Source organism: Purpureocillium takamizusanense, chromosome 3 (assembly GCF_022605165.1).
Source record: "Purpureocillium takamizusanense chromosome 3, complete sequence".
NCBI lineage: Eukaryota > Fungi > Ascomycota > Sordariomycetes > Hypocreales > Ophiocordycipitaceae > Purpureocillium > Purpureocillium takamizusanense.
Window position 1 is genome coordinate 1 of NC_063070.1, and position 27,568 is coordinate 27,568.

Sequence of the window (27,568 nt, forward strand, 5' to 3'; positions counted from 1 at the left end):
CAGAATGGGCTTCTCTTCCTCTTCCCCGCGCAAAGCAAAGAAAGGCCCCCCCCCCCCCCCCCCCCCTTGCCCGCCCTCCCTCTCCGCGTGAACCTTTCCGGGGCTCCGCTTCGGCGCAGCAGCAGCAGCAGCAGCAGCTGGGTGTCCGTCTCGTCTCGTCTCATCTGGTACGAGTCTACGTACGAGCCGTCCTCGATGTGATGCGCTGCCGGGGACCCTGCAGGCTTAAATACCGACTATATACGTCCCCCCCCTCCCCTGCCCTGCCCTGCCCTGCCCTGCCTTGCCTTTGTCCTGCGGCGACCCGCGTATGCTCCGCGTGCGTCGTTCTCTGCAAGCGGTCAGTCCCCCCGGATTACATCGCCGCTCGCTCGCTTGCGAGGCCGACTGCATTGCAGCGAAGCGCCGCAGCGTAGTGGAGGCTCTAAACCACTTCGTACTCTTTGCATGGCCGGCGCCGGTGAGGCATGACTACCTCGCCTGGTTGGCCTCCTCTCTGCTCTCCACCTTCCTGACTCCTCTCCTGCTCCTCGGGCGTGGTCGTGCTCCTCCTCTCCCCGTTGACCCCCATTAGCTCACCGTTACCAACTCACGCTTTCCACCGCCCCTTCCATACGCACGACCGCTCTGGGCTGGGACTGGTCCTGAAACGCCCCTCGGGGCCGTAAGAGAGAGGAAGTAGTTCTCAACCGGCGCGGGAGGACAAGGTGGATGCATGTATATCCCGCTTGATCATCGTCGGGGCGGCGGCGGCGGCGGCGGCGGCGGGCGGCCCGGCCCCGTATCAGAGATCGAGCACGTCCTCTTCTTCGCGGACCACCAAGACGCCTCACCGCCCGCGACACGACGACATCGACAACGAGCAGCAGATAATGATGACGAAACCGCGAGGGCCGTCCTCTTGCCCCGCCAGTTCTCCAGCAACCCGAGCGACAACACAAACATCCAGATCGGCGTCGTCGTCGGCATCGTGCTCGGCGCCTTCATCATAGGCCTCTGCGTCTTCCTCTACATGTACCGCCACACCATCCGCTTCCGACACCGACACCGCCGCCGGGGCGTCCGCAAGGCGTCGAGCAGCAAGAGCTCCAAGAGCTCCGACGCCGAGGCGCCGCCTCCGCCCGCCAACGCCCCGCCGCCACCGGATGCGCCGCCGCCGGCGGAGGGAGCTTGATCGGGGGGAGGAGAGGAGAGGGGGGACGGGCCTGCTGACGACTCTGGCATTTTGGAATGAGGGGGGACGACCATTAACCCACGAATGATATAAGATTACAATACGGTAGGTTGAGATTGTGAGATTGGATTCATCAGTTGTGGTCCTGTCTTGCCGACGGTACATGGCAGTCGCAAGGCGGACCGACCCCATGCAACTCGTGTACATTACTTGCGCTGTACTTCACCTGGCCAGTAGGGGAGGGTATGGAAACTACATGCATGGATCGGTCGAGGGCGCGCGAGGTTGGAGGTCTTTGCAATCACGGGGCGCTTCAGAGACGGAAAAGGCACGAGGGGACGATCACACGATCTAATGACTCTTTTGGTTTCATAGTCTGCGATTCAAACAACAAAGGTATTATTCTTCTCTCCTTGCAGAGCGTTGTTCGAATCATGGTTGATGCTCTCACCTGGCCCAGACCCCAACGTGCAAGCGGGACACAACGACGTTTTTTCAACTTTCTCGTTGAGGAATTCACCCGCATCGCCGTCGTCGTCGCTCTCATCATAGTCTACGACCCGAACCACCATCAGCGTCTTGACGGGGCACCCGACTCTCTCTACCTCTCTCTCCTCCAACGGGCGAACCCTCACCGCAGATGAGCGCGGCGAGGCCTCGCCATCTCCACGTCGTCTCTCTGCCGCATGTCCCGCTTGCCCCTGCCGAGATCCCTCACGTCAAAGAACTTGAGGGGCGATAACCTGTCCCTCTGCCGCACAACACGCCGTGCGCTGCCGCCGCCGTCGCGGTGCGTACCCCTCCTGCCGCGCCGCGGGTGCCTCCTGGGCGTGCGCCGCGAGCGCGACCGATCGGCGTGCCGGACGTAGATGCACACGATCAGGGCAGCGAGCCCAATGACGACACTGACGATGATGACGCCGACGACGGCGCCGCTCGAGCTGCCGCCGCCGTCGTCTTCTCCTCGCCGGGAGAGAAGTTGCAGAAGGGAGACGAAGCCAGCTCTGTTCCGGATGATGTCGACTGTCGCCGGGTTGCTCGAGGCAAACATTGATACGCCACTGTCGGAGGAGAAGAGAACAACAAAAAACAACAACAAAAACAACAACGACGGTTCATCTATACGGACACAGGGTTGTCAAGCTTGCCGTCGAGGACAAATCCTGAACACTCGGCGAGGGCGGGCGACTTCTCTGCAGACTCGCAGACATCTCGGCGGCACGCCCACCGTTGGCGCCGTGTCCTGGTTCCAGACACGAGCTCTATATACCCCTCGTTCCGAGAGCGAATCTCGTTACGCACCGTGAGTCTTGTTTGTCCAGTCCCTCGCCACCAGACACACGACGGTTCTTTACTTGGCCGGGAGGGCATATATGCGGCTGCAGTCGTCCATGGGGACAGAGCCACCGTCCCCGCCTTCCCGTACGGCGGCGGCGGCGACGACATCACACACACACAAACACACAGAGAGGGCACGCACCTTTCGGCTGGTCGACTTGGGGCTGGCTGGCTGGCTGGCGGGATACAGTACCCTGTGAGCGACGGCCAAGATTGACGGCGGCGGCGACAACAACAACAGCGGGGGGGGGGATCGCGCAAACTGCACCCAGCAAACTGCCAGCCCGAGTAACTGCAACGCCTTGTTTGCCCCCACCCTTCGTGAGGAGGGCAAGCCGCGCCGTGAGTTGTCATCTTGTCGGCAGGTGCGATGCGATACAAGTGAGGCGTATCGCACACAAGGCAGAAGCTGGTGCTGTATATTCAGCCTCGCGTACGGGGAATGACGACGGCGACGGCGACGGCGACGGCGACAACGACAATAGTAGTTAAGGTGCTACCCGTCATAGCGGGGGAAGCTATTCACTTACTCCAGTCACTCACTCATCACCACGTCCACAACCACCATCACCAAACCAGGACCAAAGTGAATTTGTGTCGGGGCATGGATGGTGTCGGCGCAAACAGCTCACCCTCTTCCCTTAACCTCAAAACGGCGGCGGCGGGCAGCCTCGTTCCCGCCGGGCTGGGATGGATAGATTTCTCAGCAAAGGCAAACGCGGACGGACGGAGGGCTCAAGTCGCACGCCCCCCGCGTGATTTTCCTGCCATTGACTTGTCATCAAATGGTCTTGGAAAGCGACCAAGGGAAGCGCGTCATGATCTGTGCTGCTGTACCACCGGGACGACTTGGCCGAGCCGATTCAATTGTGAGCGTGAAACACGGCATCCATCTACATACCTTTTCGACTCTTGAGTTTCCGGGGCCGTCGCGTATAGCGCCGCGATCACTTCTACTATACTGTATTCCTACCTACTGTCCTGCTGCCGACAAGGGTTCCTGCTCCTCGCCAATCTTCCCCCTTGTCGGCTCATTTTGGCCCCTCCCCTTTTCGGCAATCCGCCTGCCGGATGAACAGCAACGATCCATCTGCCGGATGCCTCCAGCGGACGCACGCACGCACGCACGCACGCACGCACGCACGGCTAATTGCAGCATCTGCCGCCGTGCCCTGTGGCAGATGCGTACGTACGTACGTTCGTATATACGAAGCACGGCGGTATTGATTAGTAACTAAGTTTGTGACTACTGTAGCAACCCATGGTTGTTGCAGGAAAGGAGCAACACCGTGGCGGCGACGACGACTGACGTGATGTCTGATCCCTTGTCGTGTATGGACTCCGTACAAAGTACGTACAGTATACGGTATAGTACCCGCAAACAAACAACGAAAACTCCACCAACAAGGGGGGGCTCCATGCCAACCCCGCCCCCCGTTCCTTTCGGCGAGCTCCATGGAGCATAGACCCGGAGATAGAAACGAGGACATACCGAGTACGTGATACTACGTAAAGTTTTACCCCTCCAGGATCCGTGGTGGCAGCGACTGCCTGCCTAGGCGGTAGGGTGGAGGAGGACCATGCTGTCGGATCATGGCTCGCCTCATGATAGGTAACTTGATGCTAATAACCCTCGTTGTCGTCGTCGCGCCAAGCGCGGAGAAAACCCCGTCCGCCGTCTTTAACCCATCGTGACCACGTCGCAGTAGTGGAGAAAATGCCCGGCATGGCGCTCCGCGATTGGTAATGAATGATCCATAATAATTGTCCAAGGAGAACACGTAGAGGAGGGAGGGTCACGACGCTCCGACCGCGATTCCGCGACCGGTCGACACTCACCCTGGGCAGACAGAGAGAGAGAGGATCCATTCGAAGCTCCTCTTCTTCAGCAGCAGCAAAGGGGGGGCCAAAGAAGAAAAAAAGGGTTGCCTTGTCTGTCTGTGTGGCTTGTCGGTAAACCCCGCCGGTTGCATCATCACCCATTCCTTGCACCTTGCCCCTCGGCCTGCCCCTCCGCGGCTCCAGTCTTTTCTTATGATTTATTTTTTTAGTCAACTATTTTCCCTGTCATTGCCCTGTGCTGCTGTCGAGATTTCGCCGGCCGGCCGGCTGGCGGGGCAGTCGGGGCCGACCCTCCCCCCCGCCCCCCAACCGGTGGATAGGAAGGATGGCGCCAGTGTGTAAGTGGTGATGTGATGGTGCTCGAGGGGCGATGATGCAACGACGCGAAACCGCGGCGGCACCTCCCCCCCCCCCCCGGTGCAATGCGATTGAGTATAACGTTGCTCGCCATCTTTCACGGGCGGTATGCGTGACTCATACCCAGGATGAGAGAGCCCTTAACTCCGAAAGGGGAGAGGAGAGAAAAAAGGGGCCCCTTCTCTTGTGCCGTGTCTACGTAGTGGGACGGACGACTGAACCCTGAGGGTCGAAACGGGGCTTCTCTCGGCGGCTATATGTGTTTGTCTGCAACAAAAAGGCCAAAGCTAACCAACGTAGTCGATGAAGCCCGATCCACCACCACGTACGTAGCTCTCCATCTCCACCCGGAACGATGGCCGTTCATCATTGACTTCATATGAAAAGGGGCCGTCGCCGCCATCGCGCTTCTTCCTTTCCCTCCATCCCCTCTCTCATCACCATCACCACCACCACCACTTACACCAAACCCAAAACCCCAAACCACCCCCAACTTGAACAAAAGACCTTCGCCCATCATGTCCACCGGCCGCACCGTCACCCTCACCTCGGGCCACAAGATGCCGCAGATCGGCTACGGCACCTGGCAGGCCAAGCCGGGCGAGGTCGGCGACGGCGTCTACGAGGCCCTCAAGACGGGCTACCGCCACCTCGACCTGGCCAAGATCTACCAGAACCAGCGCGAGGTCGGCGAGGGCATCAAGCGCGCCCTCGCAGACGTCCCCGGCCTCCGCCGCGAGCACATCTTCATCACCTCCAAGCTCTGGAACAACAGCCACAGGCCCGAGGACGTCGAGTCCGCCCTCGATGACACCCTCGCCGAGCTCCAGCTCGACTACCTTGACGTGAGTAAAAAAAAATAAAAATAAAAATAAAAAAAATCAGAGGCTTGGATGAGTGATTGAATGAGCGAGTGGCCAAGTGACTGACTCTGTTTGTTTCGGCTTACAGCTCTACCTCATCCACTGGCCCGTCGCCTTCAAGCCCGGCAACGACCTCTTCCCCAAGACCAGCGACGGCTCCGAGCTGGCTCTGAACCGCGACGTCTCCATCTCCCAGACCTGGAAGGGTATGTCTCCAACACCTCCTTACAAGCATCTCTCGCTCAACACTGCTTGCTTGCCTTGTGTCCGTGGAGGCTGCTAACAACAACCCTTTTCAGCCGTGACCGAGCTGCCCAAGTCCAAGACCCGCTCCGTCGGCGTCTCCAACTTCTCCATCGCGCACCTCGAGGCCGTCATCAAGGCCACCGGCGTCGTCCCCGCCGTCAACCAGATCGAGCGCCACCCGCGCGTCCCCAACAAGCCCCTCGTCGACTACTGCGCCGCCCACAACATCGTCATCACCGCCTACTCGGCCTTTGGCAACAACGGTTGGGGAGTGCCCCTGCTCGTCAACACCCCCGAGGTCAAGGCCGTCGCCGACCGCCTCGCCAAGGCCCGCGGCACCGACGTCACCCCCGCCCAGGTTATCCTCGCCTGGTCCCAGCTCGGCGGCCACGTCGTCATCCCCAAGTCCGTCACCGCCTCTCGCATCCGCGAGAACTTCCAGGAGATCGAGCTCGACGACGAGGCCATCAAGGCCATCGACAAGCTCGGCGAGCAGCCCCAGCGGTTCAACATTCCCTATACCTGTGCGTCTTGCCCCCTCCTTTACCTCTTGAGCGCTTATTTTCATCCTGCCCCAAACACCATCTCATGATGCTAACTCTGCGCAGACGACCCCAAGTGGAACATCAACCTCTTCGGCGACGACAAGGAGACGGCGGCCGTCAACCAGGTTGTGCTGTAAGGAATGACGAATTTGCGCTGTAATGAATCGATGGGTTGAGAACATGATACCAATAGAGTAAAAGTCGAATAACGTCCACGTGTCACACGCCAGTCGTGGAGTCATAGTGTTCTGAGCTGTGTTTTGCCCCCATGCTATTATGCTTGCCGAATGTATGCCTCCCACGAGCAAACGCCTACACATGCTGCCATGCCAGTACCACGTACAATTGATATCGGTGCGCTGCGTTTCTAGCCCACATATCTAACTCAGTAATTCTTTGATGTCCTCGATGCGCTGAAGCTTCTTTTCCTCATCACTCATCATGCCCAGGGAGGTCGCACTGTCGTCTGGTTAGCAAAGTCTGTGTGTGTGCGTATGTCGCAGTCGCGTGAGCCACTCACATAAACTTCTTCCTCTCCTGGATCCGCAACATCCTCTCTTCCACGCTCTCCTTTACGATGAACCGCTTGATGACGACTTCATCTTCCTGTCCGAGTCTATGCACCCGGTCAATCGCCTGGGCCTCCACGGCGAAACTCCACCACGGGTCCATCATGAACACGCGCCCGGCGCTCGTCAAATTCAAGCCAACGCCGCCTGCGCGGAGGCTGATGAGCAGTACCATGAAGCCCTTCTTCTCTTGAAAGTCTTCTAGCACGGCCGCTCGCGCCCGTTGCGCCATGCTCCCGTCCAGCCGTAGAAACTTGACGTTGGCCCGCTCCAGCGCCGGCTCAATGAGTGACAGGAACGACGTGAACTGTGAGAATATGACCGATTTCATCCGCGGGTGCTCGCGCCGCAGAGCCCGCAGATGCGACATGAGCGCCGCCACCTTGGCCGACGAGTGATTCGCTCCCAGTCGCTGTAGGCTTATACGAGATTTCGAAAGCGCGTCGTCTTCATCATCGTGCCGCACCACTTCAAACAAGTCTCGCTGGTTCAAGGGCGCGCGGCAGTTGAAGCACTTAGCCACAACCCCACGGTCGCTCTCGTGCTTCATAAAGTCCAGGAGACACTTCTTGCATGCCGAGTGCCAACAGCCTGTGACCAGCTGTTCATTCATGGGCTCCTCGAAACAGAGCGGGCATTCTTTCTCAGACTCGTTGCGAATCTCTTCGAGTGCATGCGCGCCAAACGCAAAGTTGCTCTTGGCATCGTCATCCGTCGTGGCAGTGAACTGGGCAACAAGGGATTCCAAGTCCATATCATCGGCAAGCCCTGCTGCTGCGTCCGCCGCGGCTCCCGCCTCCTCTTCCTCCGTGACAATGTCTCTGTTGCGTACCAGCACGGGGTGACAGCAAGACTGTCGCAGCCGCAGAATCTGGGCAAAAATGGTGGTGAACGCCTTCATGACTGTGCCCGCCTCCATATTCTTTGAAAAGGTCCGCTTGGCTTTCGTGAAGATGTAGTCGTACACTGCCCGCTCTTCCTTGGACAGATCCACGTCCACAATGTCAATTTGCTTCGGCGGTAGGGGAACCAAGGGTTGTCCGTCGGGGGTCTTCATGTCTTTGGTGCGTCTCATCACCAGCGGCTCCAGCACCGTCTGCACCACGTTGAGAGCCCGAACAAAGTCGCCTGATTCAAATGGTACGGTGATGAACGTCTTCCAGAACGAGAAATTATTCCATGGCTCGACGCCGAGGAAACGCACGAGACTGAATAGGTCTTCGAGCCTATTGACGATCGGCGTGCCTGTCAGCACCCAGCGATGAGTCGAGGAGATGTCATAGCACGCCTTGGCAGTCTTTGACGATCTGTTCTTGATGTGGTGCGCCTCGTCCAGGATGACGCGAAAGAACTTGAGCGAAAACAGACCGCTGTGAAACGACTTGTCTCCGTTCTTGGCTGCAAGGCTGCTGAACTCGGACAGGACAACGCCGTAGCTTGTGATGACGAGGTCGGGTGCGTTGGACGCGTTGCCACTGCAGCAAAGGGCCTGGAGATTGCTAGACTTTTCGTTGCCGTAATATAGTTCAATCTTCATAGTCCCTTGCTTCGATGCCTTCTCAGCCTCGCTATGCCACTGGGCGAGCAGCGACATTGGCGCCACCACCAACGTCGTGCAAGGCGCATCGAGAGGGGTAGCAGATGTCGTTCCCAGTCGAGGGAGCTGGTTGACGCTTGAAATACCGCCGGTAGACATGCGGGATTTGCGGGCCAGTTCCGATCTATGGCTGTGGACCAAGCTCAGCATCTGAATCGTCTTGCCGAGGCCCATTTCATCAGCAAGAATGCCGCCCAAGCAATGCTGTTCTTGGACTGGAAAGTCGAGAGACAAATCTCCTGAGTAGGGGTTGACATAGAACTTGGACTGACCGCCCACTAGCGGCAAGTCCTTGTCGTCCATGTCCTTGACGGGCCAAGTATATTCTTCCCACAGGGGATGCATGGACGGCTCTCTGTTGCCCCTCTCGTCCTTCTCTTTCGCCATCATCCAATGCAACGACTGCTTTTGATACGGTCGCAGCGTCATTGCAAATGTATCGGCAGGTTCGGCTTCTGGGGTGTTGAAGTCGAAGCACTGGGCTTTCCTGTACAGGGCATCCAGTTGGTCTTGCTCCAACTCCTCGCCTTCTTCTGCATCTGATGAATTGGGCGGCGATCCCGAGTCTTTTCCGTCTTTGCTGTCCTTGCCGTTCGTTGCGGGGTTCTTGGCTTCTCGCTGCTTTTGTTCGTCCATCTCCGCAGCCTTGAGGAGACCGGCCCGTCCGTCCTGGGCTGCAGAGTTGGCGGTTATAGGTTGTAGGTTGATCTCTTGGAACAACCTCACCAGCGCCACCTGTCGTAGTCTCAGCTCCTTCTCGTCCGACGTCTCACTCTGCTCAAAGTACGTAGTCGGACGGTCATCGGCGAGCTGAAACCTCCTGTCTTCGAAAGCCGAGTTCAGGAGAGAGCAGCGTAGCTGTAGGAAGACTGTGTCGTTGGTTCGAAGGCGCTCCGGGGCATAGACGCATGTGCCTTCGAACATGCAGACTTTTTGGTCCATCAGCGTTGAGACCCAATTGGCCGTGTCCTTTGCGAGTCTCCCAATCTCCAGGCCGGACTGGTTCGTGAAGCGCACTATGACATCGACCCTTCGAGATGCGGCCGTGTTGTTGCGAACAGGGGTGCTGGGGCCACCTAGCTTTCCCTTGACCTTGGGCTGCTGGGGCGGCTGAATCTTTTGCCGCTCAATCCTGACGACATCCCCGTGCTTGATTATATTAGAGCCGCTCCGTGTCGCCCATCCTTCGACACCAAATGCACCGACGTATCGAGACTTTGGTATGCTGCGACGGGGGACAGCAGCGACTGGCTGAGGTGTGGACCATGATCCCGCTCGACTCGGACCCTGGGTCGGTGGGCGGCTCTGCGGGCTGTTCTTCAACTTTTTGTACGTGCCATCAAAGTACATATTGACGGCTCGCTCGAGGTTATCGCCGCAGTTGTCTTGTATGATGCGCATGACATCCGGGCTAACCTTGTCGCCAACGAAGCTTTCGAACGTGTCCTGGTCGAACGTCACAGACGATGACTCGTGCTTGAGCTCCGGTGCGTTTTGAGGTGCCGCAGATCGATCTGGAAGTCCTCCATTCTCGGGTATCTCGGCCAGAAAAGCCCGCGTGTCATCTTCATCTTTCAAAGGGCGCCGGTCCAGGGGTGGCGAGCTGCTCGGCTTCGGGCTGAAGGCAATGGGGTCCGACGACTCCTCAGCCCGGTCCTTGAAGAACCTCCGCTTCTTGGAGGGAGGCTCCTGTGACGGTCCAAAATCCATGGCGAGGCGGCAGCATCGGATTGTCAAGGCGCGGGGGGCCCTGGTTGTGAGGGTTCGGTTCGCCAGTGACCCTGGAAAGCGACGGCGGGGAGACGCGCCTGGATTTCAGCGCCCGCGTCGGCGCGACAGACCCGCGTTAATGGGGCACGTGACCGCGTTTTGTGCCCGTTCACGCCGGGATTAGCGGCGCGGAGTTCGGCGTCGCTCCACTGTAATTTTTCGTGAATGGAAGCTCCCACAGCGGATCCATGGATGGAAGAATCCACCTCGTCTCGCCTCGTCCAAGGCTGCTGACCGCGGATTTCGAATTGCAATCGCCATGTCGCCCATTGGCTTGTGACGTTCTTGCATAGAACGGCCGTCTTGCGCGAATTCGCTCGCACAACCAGCCGTATGCATCGCCCGCAGCTTGCCTTGGGCCGCGGCCTGAACAGGCTGGTGCCGTCGCCCTCGTCCCGCCGCTGCTACGTCACAGACGCAGACGTCGAATCGGCGCGGCGATACTGTTTGACGCAGCTCCAGTAAGTATGCGACGGGAAAATCTCATGCCCATTGAGGCCGGATACCTGACAGGATGCCAGCACGAGTGATTATGATGCGCACCTCCTTCGCCGCTTCGTCCCCCCTCCCGTTCAAGACACCTACGCCGCCCTCCGTGCCCTCAACCTCGAGCTCGTCCGCCTCCCCGAGCTCGTCTCCAACCCCACAATCGGCGCCCTGCGCATGAAGTTCTGGCAGGAGTCCCTCGACAACACATTTGCGGGCCGACCTCCCCGTGAGCCCATCTGCCTCCTCCTATACAAGGCGTTGCAGGATCTGGAGGAGAGAGCCGGCGGCGCGACCAAGAAGTCCATCAAGTTCTGGGTATCGCGCCTCGTCAAGACGCGCGAACGGCACATGGACAACAGACCGTACGCGAGCCTCGCTGGCCTGGAAGATTACGCGGAGAATACGTACTCAACCATGATGTACGCAACCCTGGCATCGACGCCTCTGCGGTCTATGCACATCGACCACCTCGCCAGCCACATCGGCAAGGCCTGCGGCATTGTCGCGGTCCTGAGGGGGATTCCGGTCTTGGCGGCACCCGCGCAGCCAGTCAAGACCCCATCAGGCGTCAACGCCCCGATCACGAGGGAGCCGTCTCTGCTGCTGCCCCTAGACGTAATGGCCGAGGAGGGCGTCAAGGAGGAGGAGGTGTTCCGGCAAGGACCCAACGCACCGGGCCTCCAGGACGCCGTGTTCAAGGTCGCGACGCGCGCCAATGACCATCTCATCACGGCGCGGGAGATGCTCAAGCGGCTCAAGGAGGGCCAGGACCCCGGCCACGACTTTGAGCACGAGGGCGAGGCAGAGCACATCTATGGTGAGGAGAATGACACTGTCCGCGAGATACGTCAAAGCTTCGGCGTCCTGCTGGAGGCAGTACCGGCGGCCCAGTTTCTGGAGAACTTGGAAAAGGCAAACTTTGACCCGTTTGCCGTGAGGAGTAGCGGCTGGAGGTTGCCTTGGAGGATATGGCAGTCCCTGTCCAAGGAGCGGCTCTAATGTCCTGGGCCGCGGTGTACCCCAGGAATGCTGTCCGACGCATGTACCATATGATGTGTACCATACTATAACACGCCGCTCGAACGGCAGGCCACGCGAGAGTGGTCAAACCCCATCTCAATGCAGCCCGGACTGGGAGGAGCCGCTGTGCAAGATCGGCACCCATCTTCAGTCACCTGATGTACGGAGTGCTTGGTAGTTCCATGACGTCCAAGTCATCGCTCGAGACAGCGACGACTTCTCGGTACAAAGTACTTCGTATTCTGTACTCCATCCTCGAGTCCTTGATTCGGTCGAAACCAGCATTTCCTGCTAGGAGTAAAATGAGTTATAAGTCAAAGTCGAGGGTGCAGCCATGCCTACGTATTGGTCAATGACAAAGTGATGCCGCAACAGGCTTCGACGAGGCCGAGCTTGCGCCCGCATTGCTACGTAGTGGGCGGAGCCGCTGTTGACCACGCCCCCCCCCCCAACCACCTGAGCCACGCTCGTCCTCGGTCCACCGGTGGCGCCGCCTTCACCACGGCAGATTCTCGGCTGTCCAACCACACACCCACCCCTGCTCCAAATTTCGAGACTGCGTCGTTCGACCCTGCTGCTGCTGCTTGCTTGCTGCGCTAATCTTCTCGATGCCGCGAATCCGTCCCTCCTCATCCTCCTCACCGTAGATGCCGTCGCCAAGATGCTCTACGAACTCATCGCCATCGTAAGCAAGCACCCTGCCCTCGCCCGATCCCCCGACGCACCATATTCTTCTCTGCGCGCGCGCGCCAGCAAGGTAGCTGACAATGGCAAATGCAGGTCCGGCCGGGCAACCTCGCCGAGGTGAAGGAGTATGTTCCCATGCCACTGCACGCACGCACCACCCACCTCAGCAGCTCTTCCACGACAGAGCACCGCTGCCTCACGCGGCTCATGGGCGTGCACCGCCGCCCTCCATGCGACGACACTGACAAACTTTTTCTCGCAGGATCGCCACCACCGTCGGCTCCCTCGTCCTCAAAAACGGCGGCGTCGTTCGCGGCCTCTCCAATTGGGGCGTCTTCTCCCTCCCGAAGCCCGTCTCTGTCCATCAGATGAAGCACACCCATGGCCACTACTTCGTCATGCGCTACGATGCTTCCACAAAGGTCCACGGCGACGTCCGAAACACCCTGCGTCTCGAGCCGCGTATGATTCGCGCCGCTCATGTCAAGCTCGGCGACGGAAAGCTCGAGACGCTGTCTCGATTCGGTGCGCCCAAGTGGAGGACCCAAGGCAGCGAGGCTTGAGAACTTAGCCGAGGGCATGGGCATCACGAAACGAACGACGTAACTCGAGACCTTCAGGTCTCTTTTGGGATCTCAACATGTATGAATACGGAAACCAAGGGCAGAATTCCGGTGGAAACGTGCCCCGGTGCAAATAGCATGGCGTCATTTGCGGTTATCTTGTACAAAAGTACTCGCTGCCGGATGGAAAGAAGCAGCAGGTTGAATGAATTCAGTTTTCGATTCGACAGCCAAACCTCCAGGCCAGAGCGGCGACGAGCGATGCGGTATGCGTGATGCAAATGCCAACGACCATATAGCAATGGTTGGCTTATATCTATCATAAGTCATATCTGTGGCTGATGCTCTCTGGCCATCGTGCAGAATGAGCTAGGAGCTGCTGTCCCGGTCTGCCCAGTCCCCAACGTCTCACAGATTCTCGGCCCCCAGCTCATCAGGCATCCGCATCGACGTCCATTGACTCGGACTTTGTGATGCCCTTCACTCGGCACCACTCGACAAAGTCGTCAATGACACTGGGCCATGCGCCGTCCTCGGTCCAAAAGGACAATGTCTCGTCCGCCATGGCCTTAAGGGCAAACTCGAGAGTCATGTTCCACATGTCCTTGTTGACGGACCGAGTCCACTTCTCATTGAGGAATGATTTCCAGAGCTCTAGCCAGTCGTGGTTGGACGTCTCCCAGGACATTCCTGGGGGGGAGAACAGGATGCTCCAGTAGATCATGGCGTTTTCGAGGCTGAGCGCTTTTTGGTCTCGCTCGCGACCGGCAACAAATGTGTACCGATAGACCTTCTTGAAGAGGGCCGGGTCCATCGACAAGGATGCCTTGAGCCTTCGGATGTGGGCAGCGTGCTCTTGGTGCGTTGCACCGACTCTGAGAACGGCATGAGCATCGCACGACAGGGCCCCGGTCATGATGCAGGGATTCAACGGCGACTTACCCAGTGGCTTTCCATCCGTCGACATAGCCCTTGCGAGTAATCTCTCCTACGCTCGGGGCCTGTACCAGCTCCAGAGCGATGAACAGCTCGGCGTTCTCGATGCTGACTTTGAGTCTGTTGCTCAAATAGTCCATGGTGGACTCCAACTCCAACTTGTTTTTCTCATCGTTTTCGTCGTCTGCAAAACCAGTCAGCAGGGCAACTCAGAAGCGAGGAAGAAAATGTAACCAGAACCTCTTAATGAGTCGAAGAGGCTATCGAGTTTAGCCTCCAAGGCCGACGTCTTGGGCTCATTGCCAGCGGCGTAGAACCTGCAACCAAACTATTAGCTGTCCGTCGGTCGCATCGAATCTGTGGCTGAAGGTTTCAGATCTAGAACAAGGGCCGTATCCCGATGTTCAACTACAAGTGCGGCACGCGTCGGTGGGGATGTGGTCGCCAAATGTGTACCCTTCATGATGGCTGTTGGCCGCGTTCGTTGGGCCTTCGGTTGTCCCTTGCTTCCGCTCGGCCCTTCGCGACGAAGACCAGAAAGGTGCGACTTTGGATGGAAAGCGACGGCCAATGCCCTTCCAGCCCATCATTCCAGTTGGGAGGGGTATGGACGGGCGACTTCAACGTCCAGCCTCGGCTGGTCTGCGAGGAAGACGGTCCGACGCCGAAGCTGCAGCAACGTGGCCCCGGCGTGACCCGACGATGGCGGAGGGATGATGGCGAGGGCGAGACGCAACAGCAGCCTCACTCAGCGGTGGTTGTAGTAGGGTTGAACAACAGTAAGGCATGGGCGTCGGATGGGCATGAGCTTGCCGTGGCATGTTTCAGAGCCGTCGGCGGCACTCGGCCGTACTCTGTTCGTGTGTAGATGGGATGGGCTGGGCCGTCTAGCGGGACCCCACCGCCAACCCACCCATGGCACAATGCATGCGGGCGTGAGATGCGGAAGCGGCAGTGAGGCAATGGGGTGCAAGGATCCATCATGACATTGCGCCAAGGGGTGCGGCGTGGACGACGGGGAAGAAGAAGGCCATGGAGTGAGAGACGGGCGGCGGATGCGAAGGTTAAGGTTGGAGGAGGCGGTAGGGCAGGCAAAGCAAGAAAGAAAGAAAGCAAGCGGCAGGCAGTAGCAGGGGGCAGGGGATTCAACTCACGCGTCGACAGCCTCGTTGATCTTGAACCCAGTCGACTTCAGGTACTACAGCGAATCAAAATTAGCCCAGCACTTGATGCCACGCCGCGGAGAATGAGGGCGTGCCGCGAGCCGATAGGAGGAGAATCTGCGGCCACGGCGTCGTCCGTCGAGGCTGAAGGATCGAGCGAGGACCCAGAGCAAGACGTCGGTTGCTGCATGCCGGTGCTGATGCGGCGACTTACCCTGGTGGCTTGCCGCTCCGACGCTCCCGTCAGCGACACGAACTGGGCGATGAAGACCTTTTGCTGGGCCGTGGAAGGAGGCGGCATCTCGGCTGATGACGCGTGCGCTCGTCGTCGTCACAGCGCGTCGGCGATGGGTGTTTGTTCGGGCGGCGCGAACCGTGGTTGCAGCTTGCGAGGGGAGCCAGTGATGCAGACTCCCGATGCAGTCTGGCCGCGACCCGCGTGCACTAGTCACAGGGCAGCGGCGAGGAGAGGGGGACGGCGCGGGACAGGCGGTGCTCCGGACGCACAGAGGACGGGGCCGTCGAAAGAGACACAGCGAGGGCAGCCAGTTCGGCAAGCAGCTATCCGTGGCAGGCTGGGAAGAAAGCACCGCCGGCGAGTGGGGAGCTGTTTCTGGCGCGAGGCTGCGATGGTGGGGTCGGAGGTTGTGCCGCAGAGCAGATGAGGTGTGCTCCGACGGCTGCGCTGTCTTCGTCTGGTCACGAACACGGCGGCGGGCTGAGAGGTCAGTACGACGTCGTTGTCGAAATACCGCCTCGGCACCTCTAGCTGTCGGGTTTTGCTTGGGTTGTTCGGGGAAAAAGGTGGTGGTCAAAGGAGCCTAGAGCAGTCGGGAAGCTTGAACGAGGCGTTAGGAAGAATTTCAAGTCTAGGTAACGCTCCAGAAAGAGCAGACTCTCGGTGGGAGCCCAGTCTGGGCATTAGGTGCCCCGCGGTTGCGCCAGTGCGGGCGCCCATGACGGATAACCTGGGCACTGTGTTTTGTCACACCTTCAGGGACCCCGCAGTAGCCTCGTGCTCCCACGAGCTCGCGTGCCAGTGCCCGAAGCACAGTGTGCAAGCGGCCACTGCAGCTACGACGTGCTTCTAGTAGTACCTGGGCCCAGGTACCTACCTAGCGCTACCAGCACCTCGCCGTCCACTGTGAGGTCGCCGCGGCGTGTTCGGGGTAGCACCTAACGGCCAGCTGAGCTCCAGTGAAACGGGAATGGAAGGGAGCGGATGACGTTGCGCTACTGTCCAGGCCGGTAGCTTGACCTCCACCCAGACACGCGACTCTACTCTTGCGACGCGTCCCACTCCCCGTCGCAAGACGACGCTTCAACCCCATGTTGTCTGCGCGAGCAGAACCTACACGACGGTCAACGCTCCCGCCTACAGACCGGCCCGCGGGGACACCAACGCGGTTGAACATGCCCTCGTCACCGCCTGCAGATGCCGACCGTCACTCCATCGATCCTGCTGAGCCCTTGAGGGGCTTCGTTGTCTGTTGCACGAGCATCCCGCCTGAGCAGCGAGTGCGTTCACCCGCGACCCTCCCTCCACCGTTCATACATGTTGCTGACCCTTGCGTCTTCCTGCCGCAGACCGAAATCGGGAACAAAGTCGCAGAGCTTGGGGGCATACACAAGTACGACCTCACGCCCGACTGCACACACCTCATCGTCGGCAACTATGACACGCCAAAGTACCGCCATGTCGCGCGTGAGCGACCCGATGTCAAGGCCATGGATGCCGCCTGGATCGAGGCACTGTCAGAGCTTTGGCGTAACGATGACGACATTGACTTCTGGACCCTTGAGAAGAAATACGAGTTGAAGCCTCTGGAAAGATGCGGCGCCAGTGCCTCCTCCAAGGCTCCCCACTCGCTCTTGGTGTGCCTGACCGGCTTCGGCGAAGAGCGCGAACAAATAGCGGAGACTATAGCCACGAATGGGGGCTGCTACACGGGCGATCTCACGCGGAAGTGCTCCCATCTCATCGTGAGCAAGCCCGAGGGCAAAAAGTTCTCCGCTGCCAAGTCTTGGGGCGTCCACACCGTCACACTCGCCTGGCTCGAGCAGACCATCGCACGCGGCATGATATTAGACGAGGACAAATTTGATCCCTTGCTACCAACGGAGGAGCAGGGTGTTGGCGCTTGGATCAAGAAGGACCTCAAACGTACGTCACTTGGTAAGAGGTCTAGGTCGGGGACGGCAAACCCTGCCGAGGATGGTGGCAGGAAGCTGCGCAAGACGGCCAGCATGAAACTCAACTCGCAGCGAAACAGTCTTTGGGGCGACATTTTGGGGCGCTCAACCTCACGCGAGTATTCTTTTGCCAGGGAATCTCCAGTGGACGAGCCGACCCAGGACGCTGCGCATAGCGACCTAGCCGTCGGGAGAGACGAACCTGCTGGTATATTTTCCAACTGCGTCTTCACGACACACGGCTGCGACGAGGCAAGACAGAAGGTTCTAGAAGACAGCATCGTCCCTCTCGGTGGGTTGGTGGTCCGCACGCTTGACGAAGTCGTGTCCTATCCCGCGCCAGCAGAGCCTTTCTTCCGGTTCCTCATTGTACCGCAGCTCTCGCAACCCGATACCCACCCTCCAGCGCCGCCCGACAAGGTCCACGTTGTTACACAATACTACATCGAGCGCTGCTTGCATAGCAAGAGCTTTCTCCACCCGAATAGCAGCGTGTTTGGACGACCGTTCCCGCGATACCCCATCCCTGGGTTCTCGGACCTTACGATATGCGGCTCATCGTTCACGGGAATCGAACTCAACCAAGTCGCTCGAAGCGTGGCACAGCTTGGGGCCAGGTATGATGAGGAGTTTAAACGCACAACGAGCTTGGTCCTCTGTAGGTCGCTGCCTGCCATGCGCAAGAACAAGCGCGCCTTTGCGCTCGAGTGGGGTGTACCGGTCGTGTCTCTGGACTGGCTCGTCGAGTGCATCAGCACCGGTTGCAAGGTTCCCATCGACGACTACATCTTTCCAGAGCTTAAAGACTCGTATGTTGCAAGGAGACGCGGAGACGGGCAACAAGACGACAGGAATCTAGCGAGGCCATCACTCTCGCGTCCGTCGGAGCCCACCCCTACAGCGGTCAAGCTGGAGGCGAAGCCGGCGTCGCCCAGAGGCCAGGGGGTCGATTCTACCGGCTTCGAGCGCGACTCGGCCGAGAGGAGCGACAGCCCCAAGTCGATCCCCGCGGTGAAGCAGGAAGACACCAACACGTCGGCGGACTTCATGACGGCTAGGAGCCGGCCCGTGGACACATTCGCCAGGGACTCGGACGCTCCTCTAAGCGAGCTGTCCTCTGCGTCTATCAACAAGTCCCCATCCCCGCCCAAACACGCCAATGCACCGAAACGCACGCGCTCTGAGCCATCGACGAACCACACCGCGGCAGACAAACCAGCGCGAGCCAGCCGGGGCCCCTCGGCACCTCCCGTCGACTTAGCCGGGGAGACGAGGAAGAATACGGACGCAGACGGGGGAACGGCCCTCAAGGTAGTGGACGAAGAGGCCAAGGAAAAAGCCAAGGCAGCAGAGCGCCAGGAACTCGCATCGACCATCAAGTCCATTCTCTGCTCGACCACCGCTTCCGCCGCCGCGGGCGCAGATCGTCCGGGGACTCTGAACACGCAGGCCCCGCCGTCACGCACGCGTACCCGCCGCATCCTAGGCCGCGCTATCAGCAACGTCTCCAACGCCAGCAGCGCCGACGGGCCCGAAACCCTCCGCGCACCTGCCGTCGCCGCCGCCGCCGCCGCCGACCCGGACCAGGACGACCCCGACGACAACGGATCGCTTGATGCGCAAGCCCCGCCCGCAACGCAGCTCCAGTACGGGGACGACGAGGCACGCGGCCACAAGCAGGCTCTCATGGACCGCATGCGCGGCGGCGGCGGCGGCGACACCCTCAAGGCCACCGCCTCCGCACCGGCCGCCGTCGTCACGGCAGATGGACCCGCCGCCAGCTCGGGACGCAGCAGGGCCCTGCGGAAACGATGAGGCGGGGGGAGCGGCAGCCGACGACAGGGTTGCTTTATGGCATCATGAACTTGTTTCCCTTTTCGAATCTAGATTTCCCTCAGGGGTCGGATGCATGCATGCATGGATGCGTGGATGAAGACATGTGCGACGGAATCCTACCAAGGTACCTACCTACCTACCTAGTACCTTATTAGCATACGACCAGCCGGTAGTATGCATACGAAAATGCTTGGGAATCGGGGAGTTTAGGTACGTACTACTACCAGCAACGGAGATTGCATGGGGCAGCCAAGGAGGCGCAATGGAGGCAAATGGGGGGGGGGGTTTCATGTAACATGCAACATCACGTCACGTCACGTCACGCGCATACTCGGAGCTTGCATGAATCAAGACGAACAAAGTAACTTTGATATAAATATAAATCTGATATTGCAAAGGCAAGGCAAGGCAAGGCTTACAATGACGTGACAGACGTACATACTCAAGACGCCATCAACACCGCGCGACGCATCGCAAGGCACTCACTCACTCAGCCCTGCACGGCTCATCAAGCTCGACAAACTCAACGAATATCGCGGCATCGCGGCAGGCAGCGCCCAACTCGGACATTACGATTCAACACTCTCTCGTGGAGATCTAGCTAGGTGGTGGTAGAGGACGCTTGCATGCCCCCGGCGGTCCCATCCCGCATGCGCATCCCAGTCCAATAACGAACCCCTGGTCGAACCCATTGCGCTCCGTCCGTTGTCCATCTGAATGTGTGTCCGTCCTTCCCAGTCTCGCTTCTCCATGCTCGTGCCGTGCCCGTGCCGCTCTCAAAGCAAAAACCGCCCATGGGGTATCTATCTCACACACGCGCAACCTTTTCTCTCGCCTCTCTTCGTCTGTCCCCTTTACCGCTCGCGCCGATGCGTCGCCCTCCTGGCCCGCAGCCGCTGCACGCCATGTCGCCAAGGCCACGTCCAGCCAGCGCGTACGTTCCATATCTAATGAGAAAGAAAAACCCTCTCTCGCGCGCGAGTGAGCGACGAGGCTGGTCCCAAGATGGGCTACCTAGGCCGCATCGCTGCTCCCGTCTGCGCCCCATGACCAAGAAAAAGACGCCGTGATGGATATGAGAAGAAGACAGCAGGTATAACCGGTAAGGGGTGAAATAAAGACATTAAAAAAAGAAGAATTGAGGGGTGAAGCAGGCACCATACGTGCCAAACCAAAGGTTGTGAATGGTGAAGAGGGGCGGGCCATCCGCGCCATGCGATTATCATCATGTCGCCGCGTTCGCCGCGGCCCAAAGCCCTGGTATCCCAAGTCGAGACTCACTTCGATCGGGAAAGCTATTCCTCCAGCGAAGCACCAGCCTCTTCTCCGGGTCCAGGCAGCTGTTCGGATTGCATCTTGCCCCACTCGGACTCCATGTCCTCGCTGTTGATCTGTGTCAGTACTGCTGTTGCTTGCATAGGTCGTTGCATGGAGTGAAGGGGAAGGGGGTTACTTACGGAGCCACCTCAATCGTGCGGAGTCTCTTTGCTCGGCAGAAATCAAGAAATCGACGAATGGTCCGCTCTCTCTTGAACGCGGCCATGACATCCCCGCGCGGCTTGCCGTCCTGTCCGGCAGAAGCGCTATCGTATCGGCTTATCACAATGTGCACCTGTAGCACGTCTATGTTCCATCTCACCTCGACAATGTCGTCGAGCCGAATGCTGAAGTCGATCGGATGTCGGTGCACACCCCACTCAATAGGCTTCGTGTCTTTGAGGAGCTGGTGCTCGAAGAGACGCCCCTTCTCCTTCCAGTTCCAATACTGCGTCACCTGGATGGAGCTCGTGAAGAGTCTCGTCTTGATTTGATAGAGGCGCCAATCGTGGCTGGCCAGGGGCGCCCCGCTAAATGAGTCCGCGTCCGAATACTCTCCGACGTCGAGGCTATCGTCAGCCGCCGCCGCGGGCGGTGACAGAGTCTTGAGCCGCTTCCTCGAGAATGTGTCAAACGATCCCGCGTCGGTCTGGACAGACGTCGCGTGAGTCAATGTTGGGGACGCCGCATTTTCTTCCACGTCCAGCGGTGACGGCGCCCGGGAGGGGGTCTCGCGGGGCGTGCCACTCTGAGAATGCATGCTCTTGCGCTTCCTGACCGAGCCCTGCGGAGTCTTGCTCTGGCCAGGCTTGTAGCCAGAGGGACGCCCTATGCTCTTGTACCCATTCTTGATCCGCAACGCCGTCAGCTTCTTGTCGTGGTAGAAGTCATGGATGACCTTTGCCACGTTGAAGTTGGCGCCTCTCTGCAACATAAGCTCGTGCAGGCGGTGTCGCATCCATTCAATAGGCGTCACGTCGAGCTTGAACTTGGCCAGCTCTGCAAGGGTCTCGCACATGCGGAACAGCGTGTCATATGAGGTGATGGCGCCCTTGCCGGTGTGAATGAATTTTTTGCTGATGAGCTGATACGGGCTGATCTCGCCCTGCTCGAGGAATTCGAGAATTTTCATGCCACGGTTGACCTGTCGCCCGGTCTGGAACTTGGCCGAACCGCCTTCGCCTCGGGCTTTGGCCTCGAGTGCCAGCGTGTTCTTCTCGCGCCACGTCGCCAGTTGCGCCTCGATCTGCGGCTTCAGGGGTTTCCAACCCAGTTCCCAGTACGGATGGTTCTCGTCAATTTTGACCAGCGGCACGCCCTGAACAATCTCGGGGTATGTATATCTGGTGCCGTCGTGCTCCAAGACGAGATTGGCTCGGGTGATCTCTTCGAGTGGCTCGGAAGCGGGCGGCGTCGGCTGCGGCGATGTCTCCACCGACATGGCCGAAGGAGTGAGGATGTCGCGTGACGGAGGCCTGCTATTTCGGGAATTCGCTGGCGTGAAGCCATTGGCGGGGGTGAAACCGCCGGTGGAGGGAATGTTGTTGGCGGCCGTGAAGCCGTTTACGGCCCTGAAGCCTGCAGCCCCAGCAGGTGTCGAGTTCACAAACGTGTGCTCCCTGGGCTCCTGGGGCGTCGGCATCTGCATGGGCTCCGGGAGAACGGGACTCTTGTGTTCCTTGACAGCGTGGCTCACATAAAGCGACTCCCGAAGGCTAGCGGCTGGGAGCCCTGACGCCTTGGTCAGAGCCTCTCGAGCAAGTTCGGCTCGTCGTGCCTCCCAGGACGCCGCGGTGTCGTCACGATCCATCTCCTCCGTCGTCGTATTGGTTTCGCGTGTCTTGTGCGGCGAAGCGGCAATGCTGGACCTGCTAGCCATGGGCATGTGGCAGCCTTGACGGTTCCACTCGCAGTTTCCGCACTTTTGGAACATGTTGCCACCAAGAACGATGCAGTCCTCAAAGGCCCCTTGGTTCTTATCGCAAGAGTGGCATCGCCGAGGTGCAACCTCTCCTGTTGCCTGAATCATGCAAGACAACCACTTGACACCCTTGCCTTCAGAGCGTTCGTAAATAGTGCTGAGGTGATCAGGTCCAAATCGTCTTCCGCGACGGATCTTTACGGCGCGTTTGATGGGCATATCCTGAATCTCTCTCACCCACTGGTTCCAACCGTCAATCCTCTTCACGGGCCCGATGACGTTGTCGTCCGCATCGACAACGTTGACAAGCACGTCGGCGGAGTCGTGGTTGCTGGAGCCTGAGGTGCCTGCTGTAGCAGACAACGAGTCGTACCCATTCGCATGGCCATTTGTACGGGGGGGTGCATCATTCATGGGGGCATCGTCATCGTGATTCAGGATCTGGTCATGCCATGAGGGCGTCCTCGCCGCAGGCAGAGGTTGGCGCTTAGGCGGTGGTCGAGCGCGGGACGCGCGCCCACTCACCGAGTCCTCGCCGCGATTGGTTTTGAAGAACTGCAGCATTTGAAGGTAGATATGCTCGCGCTTTTCCTCCCTGTCGTGCTTCCGCTTCGCATACTCGTGCTCCAGAGCGGTAAGCTTCATGCTCTTGTCCTCGCAAGCCTGGGCGACTTGGGCGAGGTCCTGCTCGACCTTGGCCAGCTCCCTTGCAAGGCGGTCGCGCGTTTCGGCAAGTTGAGATTTTTTTCCAGACAGCGAGTTGAAGTCAAGCCTAAGCTCCAATGTCGCATCATAATGGTCCTTCTCGGCGGCGGCGCGTGCCTCCTCCTGATCGCGCTCGAATGTGTCCCAGAAGTTGTTCTCCGTCTCATCCCACACCGAGCGCTTCTCCTCGGCAGGGAGTGCGTCCCATACTGCCATCTCGTCCATGTTGTAAGCGGTTGCGCCGGTGAGGCCAATGTTTGCTGCCGGGGGCTTTGACGGGGTCATGACCGCCAACGTTGATGTCATCTCGCCCAGCGATGGAGGGTGGTCCGAACGCCCGGTGCCCTTTCAAAGATGAGCTCCAGGCAGAGGCGCCCCAGGGGCTACCGTCCTCGGGGCTGAACAAATAGAAAAGGTGATTTCGAGAGACGAGGTCCAAGGGAGTCGGCCCATGGGGGGAGCTGAGGGTGGGGGTACCTAGAATAAGACGACGGCAGTCTGCTCCTAGAGGAAGGAAAGCGGCGTAGAAGTGCGTCAAGGCCGGCAAGCGCGGGTGGGCTCGTCTATGTGACGTGCAGATAGGTGCCTCAGAGAGATGGAATGCACTGGTGGATGGATAACCCTGGCTATGGTCTCGCACGTCGGCAGTGCATGAGGCATGCAGAGTCGCAAGCGCGATGGTGGTGGTGGTGGTGGTGGGTTTATTGCAGCGCCGGGGGGCGGCGGTTGAACAAAGTCAAGTAGAGAAAGGCCAAGGGCTAGGCGGAGTTGAGAAAGGAAAATCAACAAAGTGACTGTGCGTTTGCCGACGGGGCCGAGGCGGCGAATCGATCAGTAAATGGAACCGTGAACAAGAAGGCCACCGCACGGTGAGAGTGTAGGTGTAGGTAGGTGGTGAGTGAAGCGTCGTCGTCGGGCAGGCAGGGGCGCCGGGCACAATGGTATGATATGAACTATACGGGGGGTGGAGGGACCGGGTGCTCAATGCGAGGCGAGGCGAGTGTCGGGGGCAAGTTGAAGGGCGCAGGCGTGCGTGTGTGTTCGAGGCGACTATGCAAGCGAGCCGGCGCATGAATAGCCGTCGACAAAGGGTTCGTGGCAGGTGTGGTGGGATGCCAGAGGAGAGAAGGTTTGCCGGTTCGAGAGGCGTGTGGATGGCGCGCTCTGGATAAAATGGGGGGTGTGTGGACTGGCGGACGGTGCAAATGGCAAGGGAACGAACGTGGTGGGCGGGCGGCCGGGGGGGGGTTGCACGTATCTATGTATGTGTGTACATACGTACTATTATGTGTGTAATTAGTATGTGTGTGTGTGTGTGTGTGTGCGTGTGTGCGCGCGCGTGTGTTCATGTATGTATGGTTGAGGTGAAAGAACAAGATTAGGCTAGGCGGAAGCGGCGAAGACTAGTCGCGAGGGCAGAGAAAGAGGAATAGTAGCAGCGCACCGTCGTCGGGAAAAGCGTATTAACATGTCTTGGCCATGGCCAGGCCAGACCTTGGGGTGTGCCGTGTGTCTGCTAGCACTACTAGGTTAGTCCGTCTAGCTTGTCTGGTCCCATTCGTCAGTCGGTCAATCAATCAATCAATCAATCATTCATTCATTCACTCACTCGCTCACCTCGTCTGTCTGTCCGCCCGTCATGCGGCACCCGCCTAGGCCGACTTGGGCCGGGTGCGCTTATAGGGCAAGATAAGTCGCGAGACTACACCGACCGACCGTACGTATCTTGGGCACGGATTACCCAAGCAGGCGCGAGGAGAAAGGGGGAGAAACAACAAGGGCACCGCCTGCTTCCCTGCCGTCGACCAAGAGAAACCCTGCCGCAGTCGGTCCCGACCGTATTGCACTGCACTGTACGAGGCCGAGCGATGACGATGATGACACACGGCCAGTTGGGACGGACGAGTGTCGCATGTACCCAAGGCCGGCGTGCGGTGGGATGCTGTGCGAGTAATCAGGGTCGTCGCGAGCAGGAGATCGGCTCTCTGCTCTAGCTGGGGGTCTTGCCTGGGCGGGCGGGGGGGGGGGGAAGCGATTCGCGATACCCAGACCCGTTTTAGCACCGGCCAGCGTCCGAGGTGCAAAGTCAACCTAGGGGAGGGTTGCCCGTAGTCTTGGATTTTGGTCTGGGGTCTCCCCGACTGATGCAGCCGTGCGAGGAGGCTAATCACGCGGGCGGTGCCGTGAGCAAGGAGGAGGTATCTTACTTTATTACCCTGAGGTAGCACTAACGGAGTACCTAGGTACCTAGTAAAAGCAGTAGCTTTCTTTGTGTACTTTGTACCCGGCGTGGCAACAGACCAGCGAGGTAGTACTGCAACGACACCACCCAAACAGAGATGACGAGAGGAAGAAAACCTCATCTACGAGATGGCGCAACGGGCGCATGGCAAAATGTCTGCAGAGGCGTCCTGCCCTCGCGACATGTACTTGGTACCCGAGGTACCAATTTTGAGACCTTTTGAAATAGGTACGTACCTTACTAAAGGCAGGTGCGATGAAGGCAGGTACAAAGTGCATTGTGAAGCAAGGCCAAGGTTACAAATACGTACCAGAGGTGGTAGTAGTAGTAAGTGACCAGGTAAGGCAGGAAGGCAGGTAGCACCGAAGCTGCGAAAGAAGGCCAGCCAGCCAGCAGCGCTGCCATCCATCGGCGGACGGCAAGGAAGGAAAGGCCCGCGTCCACTTCCGTATCCACATGCACATCCTCATCCGCATCCGCATCCTCATCCACGTCCATGACCGCCATATCCATGTCCATGTTCCACGTTCCGAGCCCACCTCTTGGCTCCTTCCTTTGCGGCTCTGCTTGTTTCCGCCCATCGCTCGCTGCTGCCCATCGTCTCGCCCGCTTGTCACGATCGTTGTTTCGCGACTTGCTAGCCTGTCCATGATGGGTGTTATTATTAGTTCACTCGTTTCCACCTACCTGTCCAGCCGCAATAGTACTACTATAAAAGTCCATAACATATGTACTCAACTTTTTACCACAGTGTCCATCGGCCGCCTGCCCTGTCTCCAATGTCTAGGCTGCCCTGCCTCCTCCCCGGCTTCCTTCCTTGGTTGCTTCCTCCATCCTCCCTTTCCTCCCCTCGGAGGTCACTTTTTAACTTCCCGTGTGTTAATATATATAATCGCCCATGTGGTTAGTCGGCACCCGCGGACTTTGGTGCTGTCATGTCATCAGGGCTTGGCCAACGCGAGCAAAAAGGAGCAGCGGAGCGGTCGGTCACACACTTCTTTTCTTTTTCTTCTTTTTTTCTTCCCTTTTCCCCTTTGCGTGGCCTTGGTCCCACGCCAAGAACCAGACACGACCCACGACCCACGACCGCACGACCCACGACGACAGGTGACCGCCCCCCCCTGCCCTGCCCTGCCCGGCAGATGAAGTGCTGCTCGCTCGCTGGTCTGCGAGCGTACAGTACGTTATTATTAGGTACGAGGTTGTGCAACAGCACTACGACTTCAACTAGCAACCTCGCGGCGTAGCGTGCTTTGAGGCGGCACAGTAGCGCGGGTCTTGCGACGATAGCTGTGCCCAAAAAGTGCCCGACGCCCTGGCCGGCCCTGCATGCCCGCCTTTGGTTCTGATCCAGCATTGTATTATGTCACAGTAGCCGCCGCGCCTTGCGACTGCTATAGTACTTTTACGAACATGTAATGGACCCCGGACAGGGGGCGTATGTATAGCTACGTAATCGTATGGATACTGTGTCGAGTCAAGAATGAATGAGCGCATTACAATGCGAGGAGACTAACTGCCTACCTTCTAATGTTGTAGAAACGGACTTGCTTCCTGTCTACCTGCAAAGAAAAAGCGAGGGCATCCGTGCGACGTGCGGAGTGAGGAAAGAAAGGGAACCTGGGGAGGGGCGTCCATCACCTGGAGACGTTTCGCCGCCCCAGGGTGAAGATGGAAAAAAAAAGGGGGGGGGGGCGTGTGCCATGCGCTGGGGCTTGGCCTCTGCAGCGCACAGCCTGGAATGAACTAGCGCTCGCTCACGTGCTCTCGACTAACCTGCCTATGCGTCCACCATGAATCAACTGACTTTTTTTCTTGCCCCCTTGTCTCTGTCTCTTGGGCGATCAGGCCCATGCAGCAAGCAAGCACAGCGTCGTCGGCGTCAATCGGCTAGTATTGCTGTTGCTTGCTTGCTTGCTCACCTGCTTTCCAAATTCCACACATCTAATATCCTTTCGTCATTTTTTCTGCTCCGGCGTCCCCCCCCCCCCCTTTCCTTCCCCGTACCCTTCCCCTTGCTTTCCCCAGCACCATCCATCTCTCTCTCCCTCTCTCCCGCCCGTCCCAATGCACAGGGTTGCACCTCATGCCACCCTCCCCATCACCCCCAGGCTCATTTCGGTTCTCGCTTGCAAATTGCCTTGTCGGCCGAAAAGAGCATCTCCGAGCCCGCCTTGGGATGGTATGGGCGGGGG

The 27,568-nt window shown here is 58.9% G+C and overlaps 9 protein-coding genes across 10 annotated transcripts; 5 read left to right on the plus strand and 4 right to left on the minus strand.

Moving 5' to 3' along the window:
* Window positions 1-715: 715 nt before the first annotated feature.
* JDV02_003549 (uncharacterized protein) lies at window positions 716-1,174 on the plus strand (the record flags this gene model as incomplete). The annotated part of the gene is made up of 1 exon (XM_047984681.1): window positions 716-1,174. The coding sequence occupies one exon, from the start codon at window positions 716-718 to the stop codon at window positions 1,172-1,174; it is 459 nt and encodes a 152-aa protein (XP_047840655.1).
* Window positions 1,175-1,805: 631 nt separating this feature from the next.
* Window positions 1,806-2,225, minus strand: JDV02_003550 (uncharacterized protein; the record flags this gene model as incomplete). Its single annotated transcript, XM_047984682.1, has 1 exon — window positions 1,806-2,225. One exon carries the CDS (start codon window positions 2,223-2,225, stop codon window positions 1,806-1,808), a length of 420 nt encoding a protein of 139 aa, XP_047840656.1.
* Window positions 2,226-5,155: 2,930 nt separating this feature from the next.
* On the plus strand, window positions 5,156-6,566 carry GLD1 (D/L-glyceraldehyde reductase). The gene is made up of 4 exons (XM_047984683.1): window positions 5,156-5,556; window positions 5,663-5,780; window positions 5,874-6,344; window positions 6,429-6,566. The coding sequence occupies exons 1-4, from the start codon at window positions 5,230-5,232 to the stop codon at window positions 6,500-6,502; spliced, it is 990 nt and encodes a 329-aa protein (XP_047840657.1). The 5' UTR covers window positions 5,156-5,229; the 3' UTR covers window positions 6,503-6,566.
* RAD5 (DNA helicase rad5) lies at window positions 6,184-10,307 on the minus strand. The gene is made up of 2 exons (XM_047984684.1): window positions 6,886-10,307; window positions 6,184-6,824 (listed from the first exon to the last, which is right to left on the minus strand). Exons 1-2 carry the CDS (start codon window positions 10,239-10,241, stop codon window positions 6,746-6,748), a joined length of 3,435 nt encoding a protein of 1,144 aa, XP_047840658.1. The 5' UTR covers window positions 10,242-10,307; the 3' UTR covers window positions 6,184-6,745.
* Window positions 10,308-10,470: 163 nt separating this feature from the next.
* JDV02_003553 (uncharacterized protein) lies at window positions 10,471-12,070 on the plus strand. 2 transcript variants are annotated; one of them, XM_047984685.1, is made up of 2 exons: window positions 10,471-10,762; window positions 10,823-12,070. In XM_047984685.1, exons 1-2 carry the CDS (start codon window positions 10,635-10,637, stop codon window positions 11,787-11,789), a joined length of 1,095 nt encoding a protein of 364 aa, XP_047840659.1. In that variant the 5' UTR covers window positions 10,471-10,634; the 3' UTR covers window positions 11,790-12,070. The 2 variants fall into 2 exon arrangements, with proteins under 2 accessions (XP_047840659.1, XP_047840660.1); XM_047984686.1 differs by having other exon boundaries at window positions 10,516-10,766; window positions 10,823-11,934.
* A 341-nt stretch (window positions 12,071-12,411) lies between these two features.
* Window positions 12,412-13,295, plus strand: JDV02_003554 (uncharacterized protein). The gene is made up of 3 exons (XM_047984687.1): window positions 12,412-12,495; window positions 12,591-12,622; window positions 12,760-13,295. The coding sequence occupies exons 1-3, from the start codon at window positions 12,472-12,474 to the stop codon at window positions 13,058-13,060; spliced, it is 357 nt and encodes a 118-aa protein (XP_047840661.1). The 5' UTR covers window positions 12,412-12,471; the 3' UTR covers window positions 13,061-13,295.
* On the minus strand, window positions 13,271-16,030 carry DCN1 (Scaffold-type E3 ligase). Its single transcript, XM_047984688.1, has 5 exons — window positions 15,374-16,030; window positions 15,151-15,194; window positions 14,237-14,313; window positions 14,003-14,180; window positions 13,271-13,935 (listed from the first exon to the last, which is right to left on the minus strand). The coding sequence occupies exons 1-5, from the start codon at window positions 15,458-15,460 to the stop codon at window positions 13,494-13,496; spliced, it is 828 nt and encodes a 275-aa protein (XP_047840662.1). The 5' UTR covers window positions 15,461-16,030; the 3' UTR covers window positions 13,271-13,493.
* A 402-nt stretch (window positions 16,031-16,432) lies between these two features.
* Window positions 16,433-19,459, plus strand: DPB11 (protein kinase activating protein dpb11). Its single transcript, XM_047984689.1, has 2 exons — window positions 16,433-16,677; window positions 16,747-19,459. The coding sequence occupies exons 1-2, from the start codon at window positions 16,489-16,491 to the stop codon at window positions 19,165-19,167; spliced, it is 2,610 nt and encodes an 869-aa protein (XP_047840663.1). The 5' UTR covers window positions 16,433-16,488; the 3' UTR covers window positions 19,168-19,459.
* Window positions 19,460-19,763: 304 nt separating this feature from the next.
* Window positions 19,764-25,367, minus strand: JDV02_003557 (uncharacterized protein). The gene is made up of 4 exons (XM_047984690.1): window positions 24,749-25,367; window positions 24,576-24,679; window positions 20,646-24,412; window positions 19,764-20,571 (listed from the first exon to the last, which is right to left on the minus strand). Exons 3-4 carry the CDS (start codon window positions 23,435-23,437, stop codon window positions 20,484-20,486), a joined length of 2,880 nt encoding a protein of 959 aa, XP_047840664.1. The 5' UTR covers window positions 23,438-24,412; window positions 24,576-24,679; window positions 24,749-25,367; the 3' UTR covers window positions 19,764-20,483.
* Between the last annotated feature and the right edge of the window lie 2,201 nt (window positions 25,368-27,568).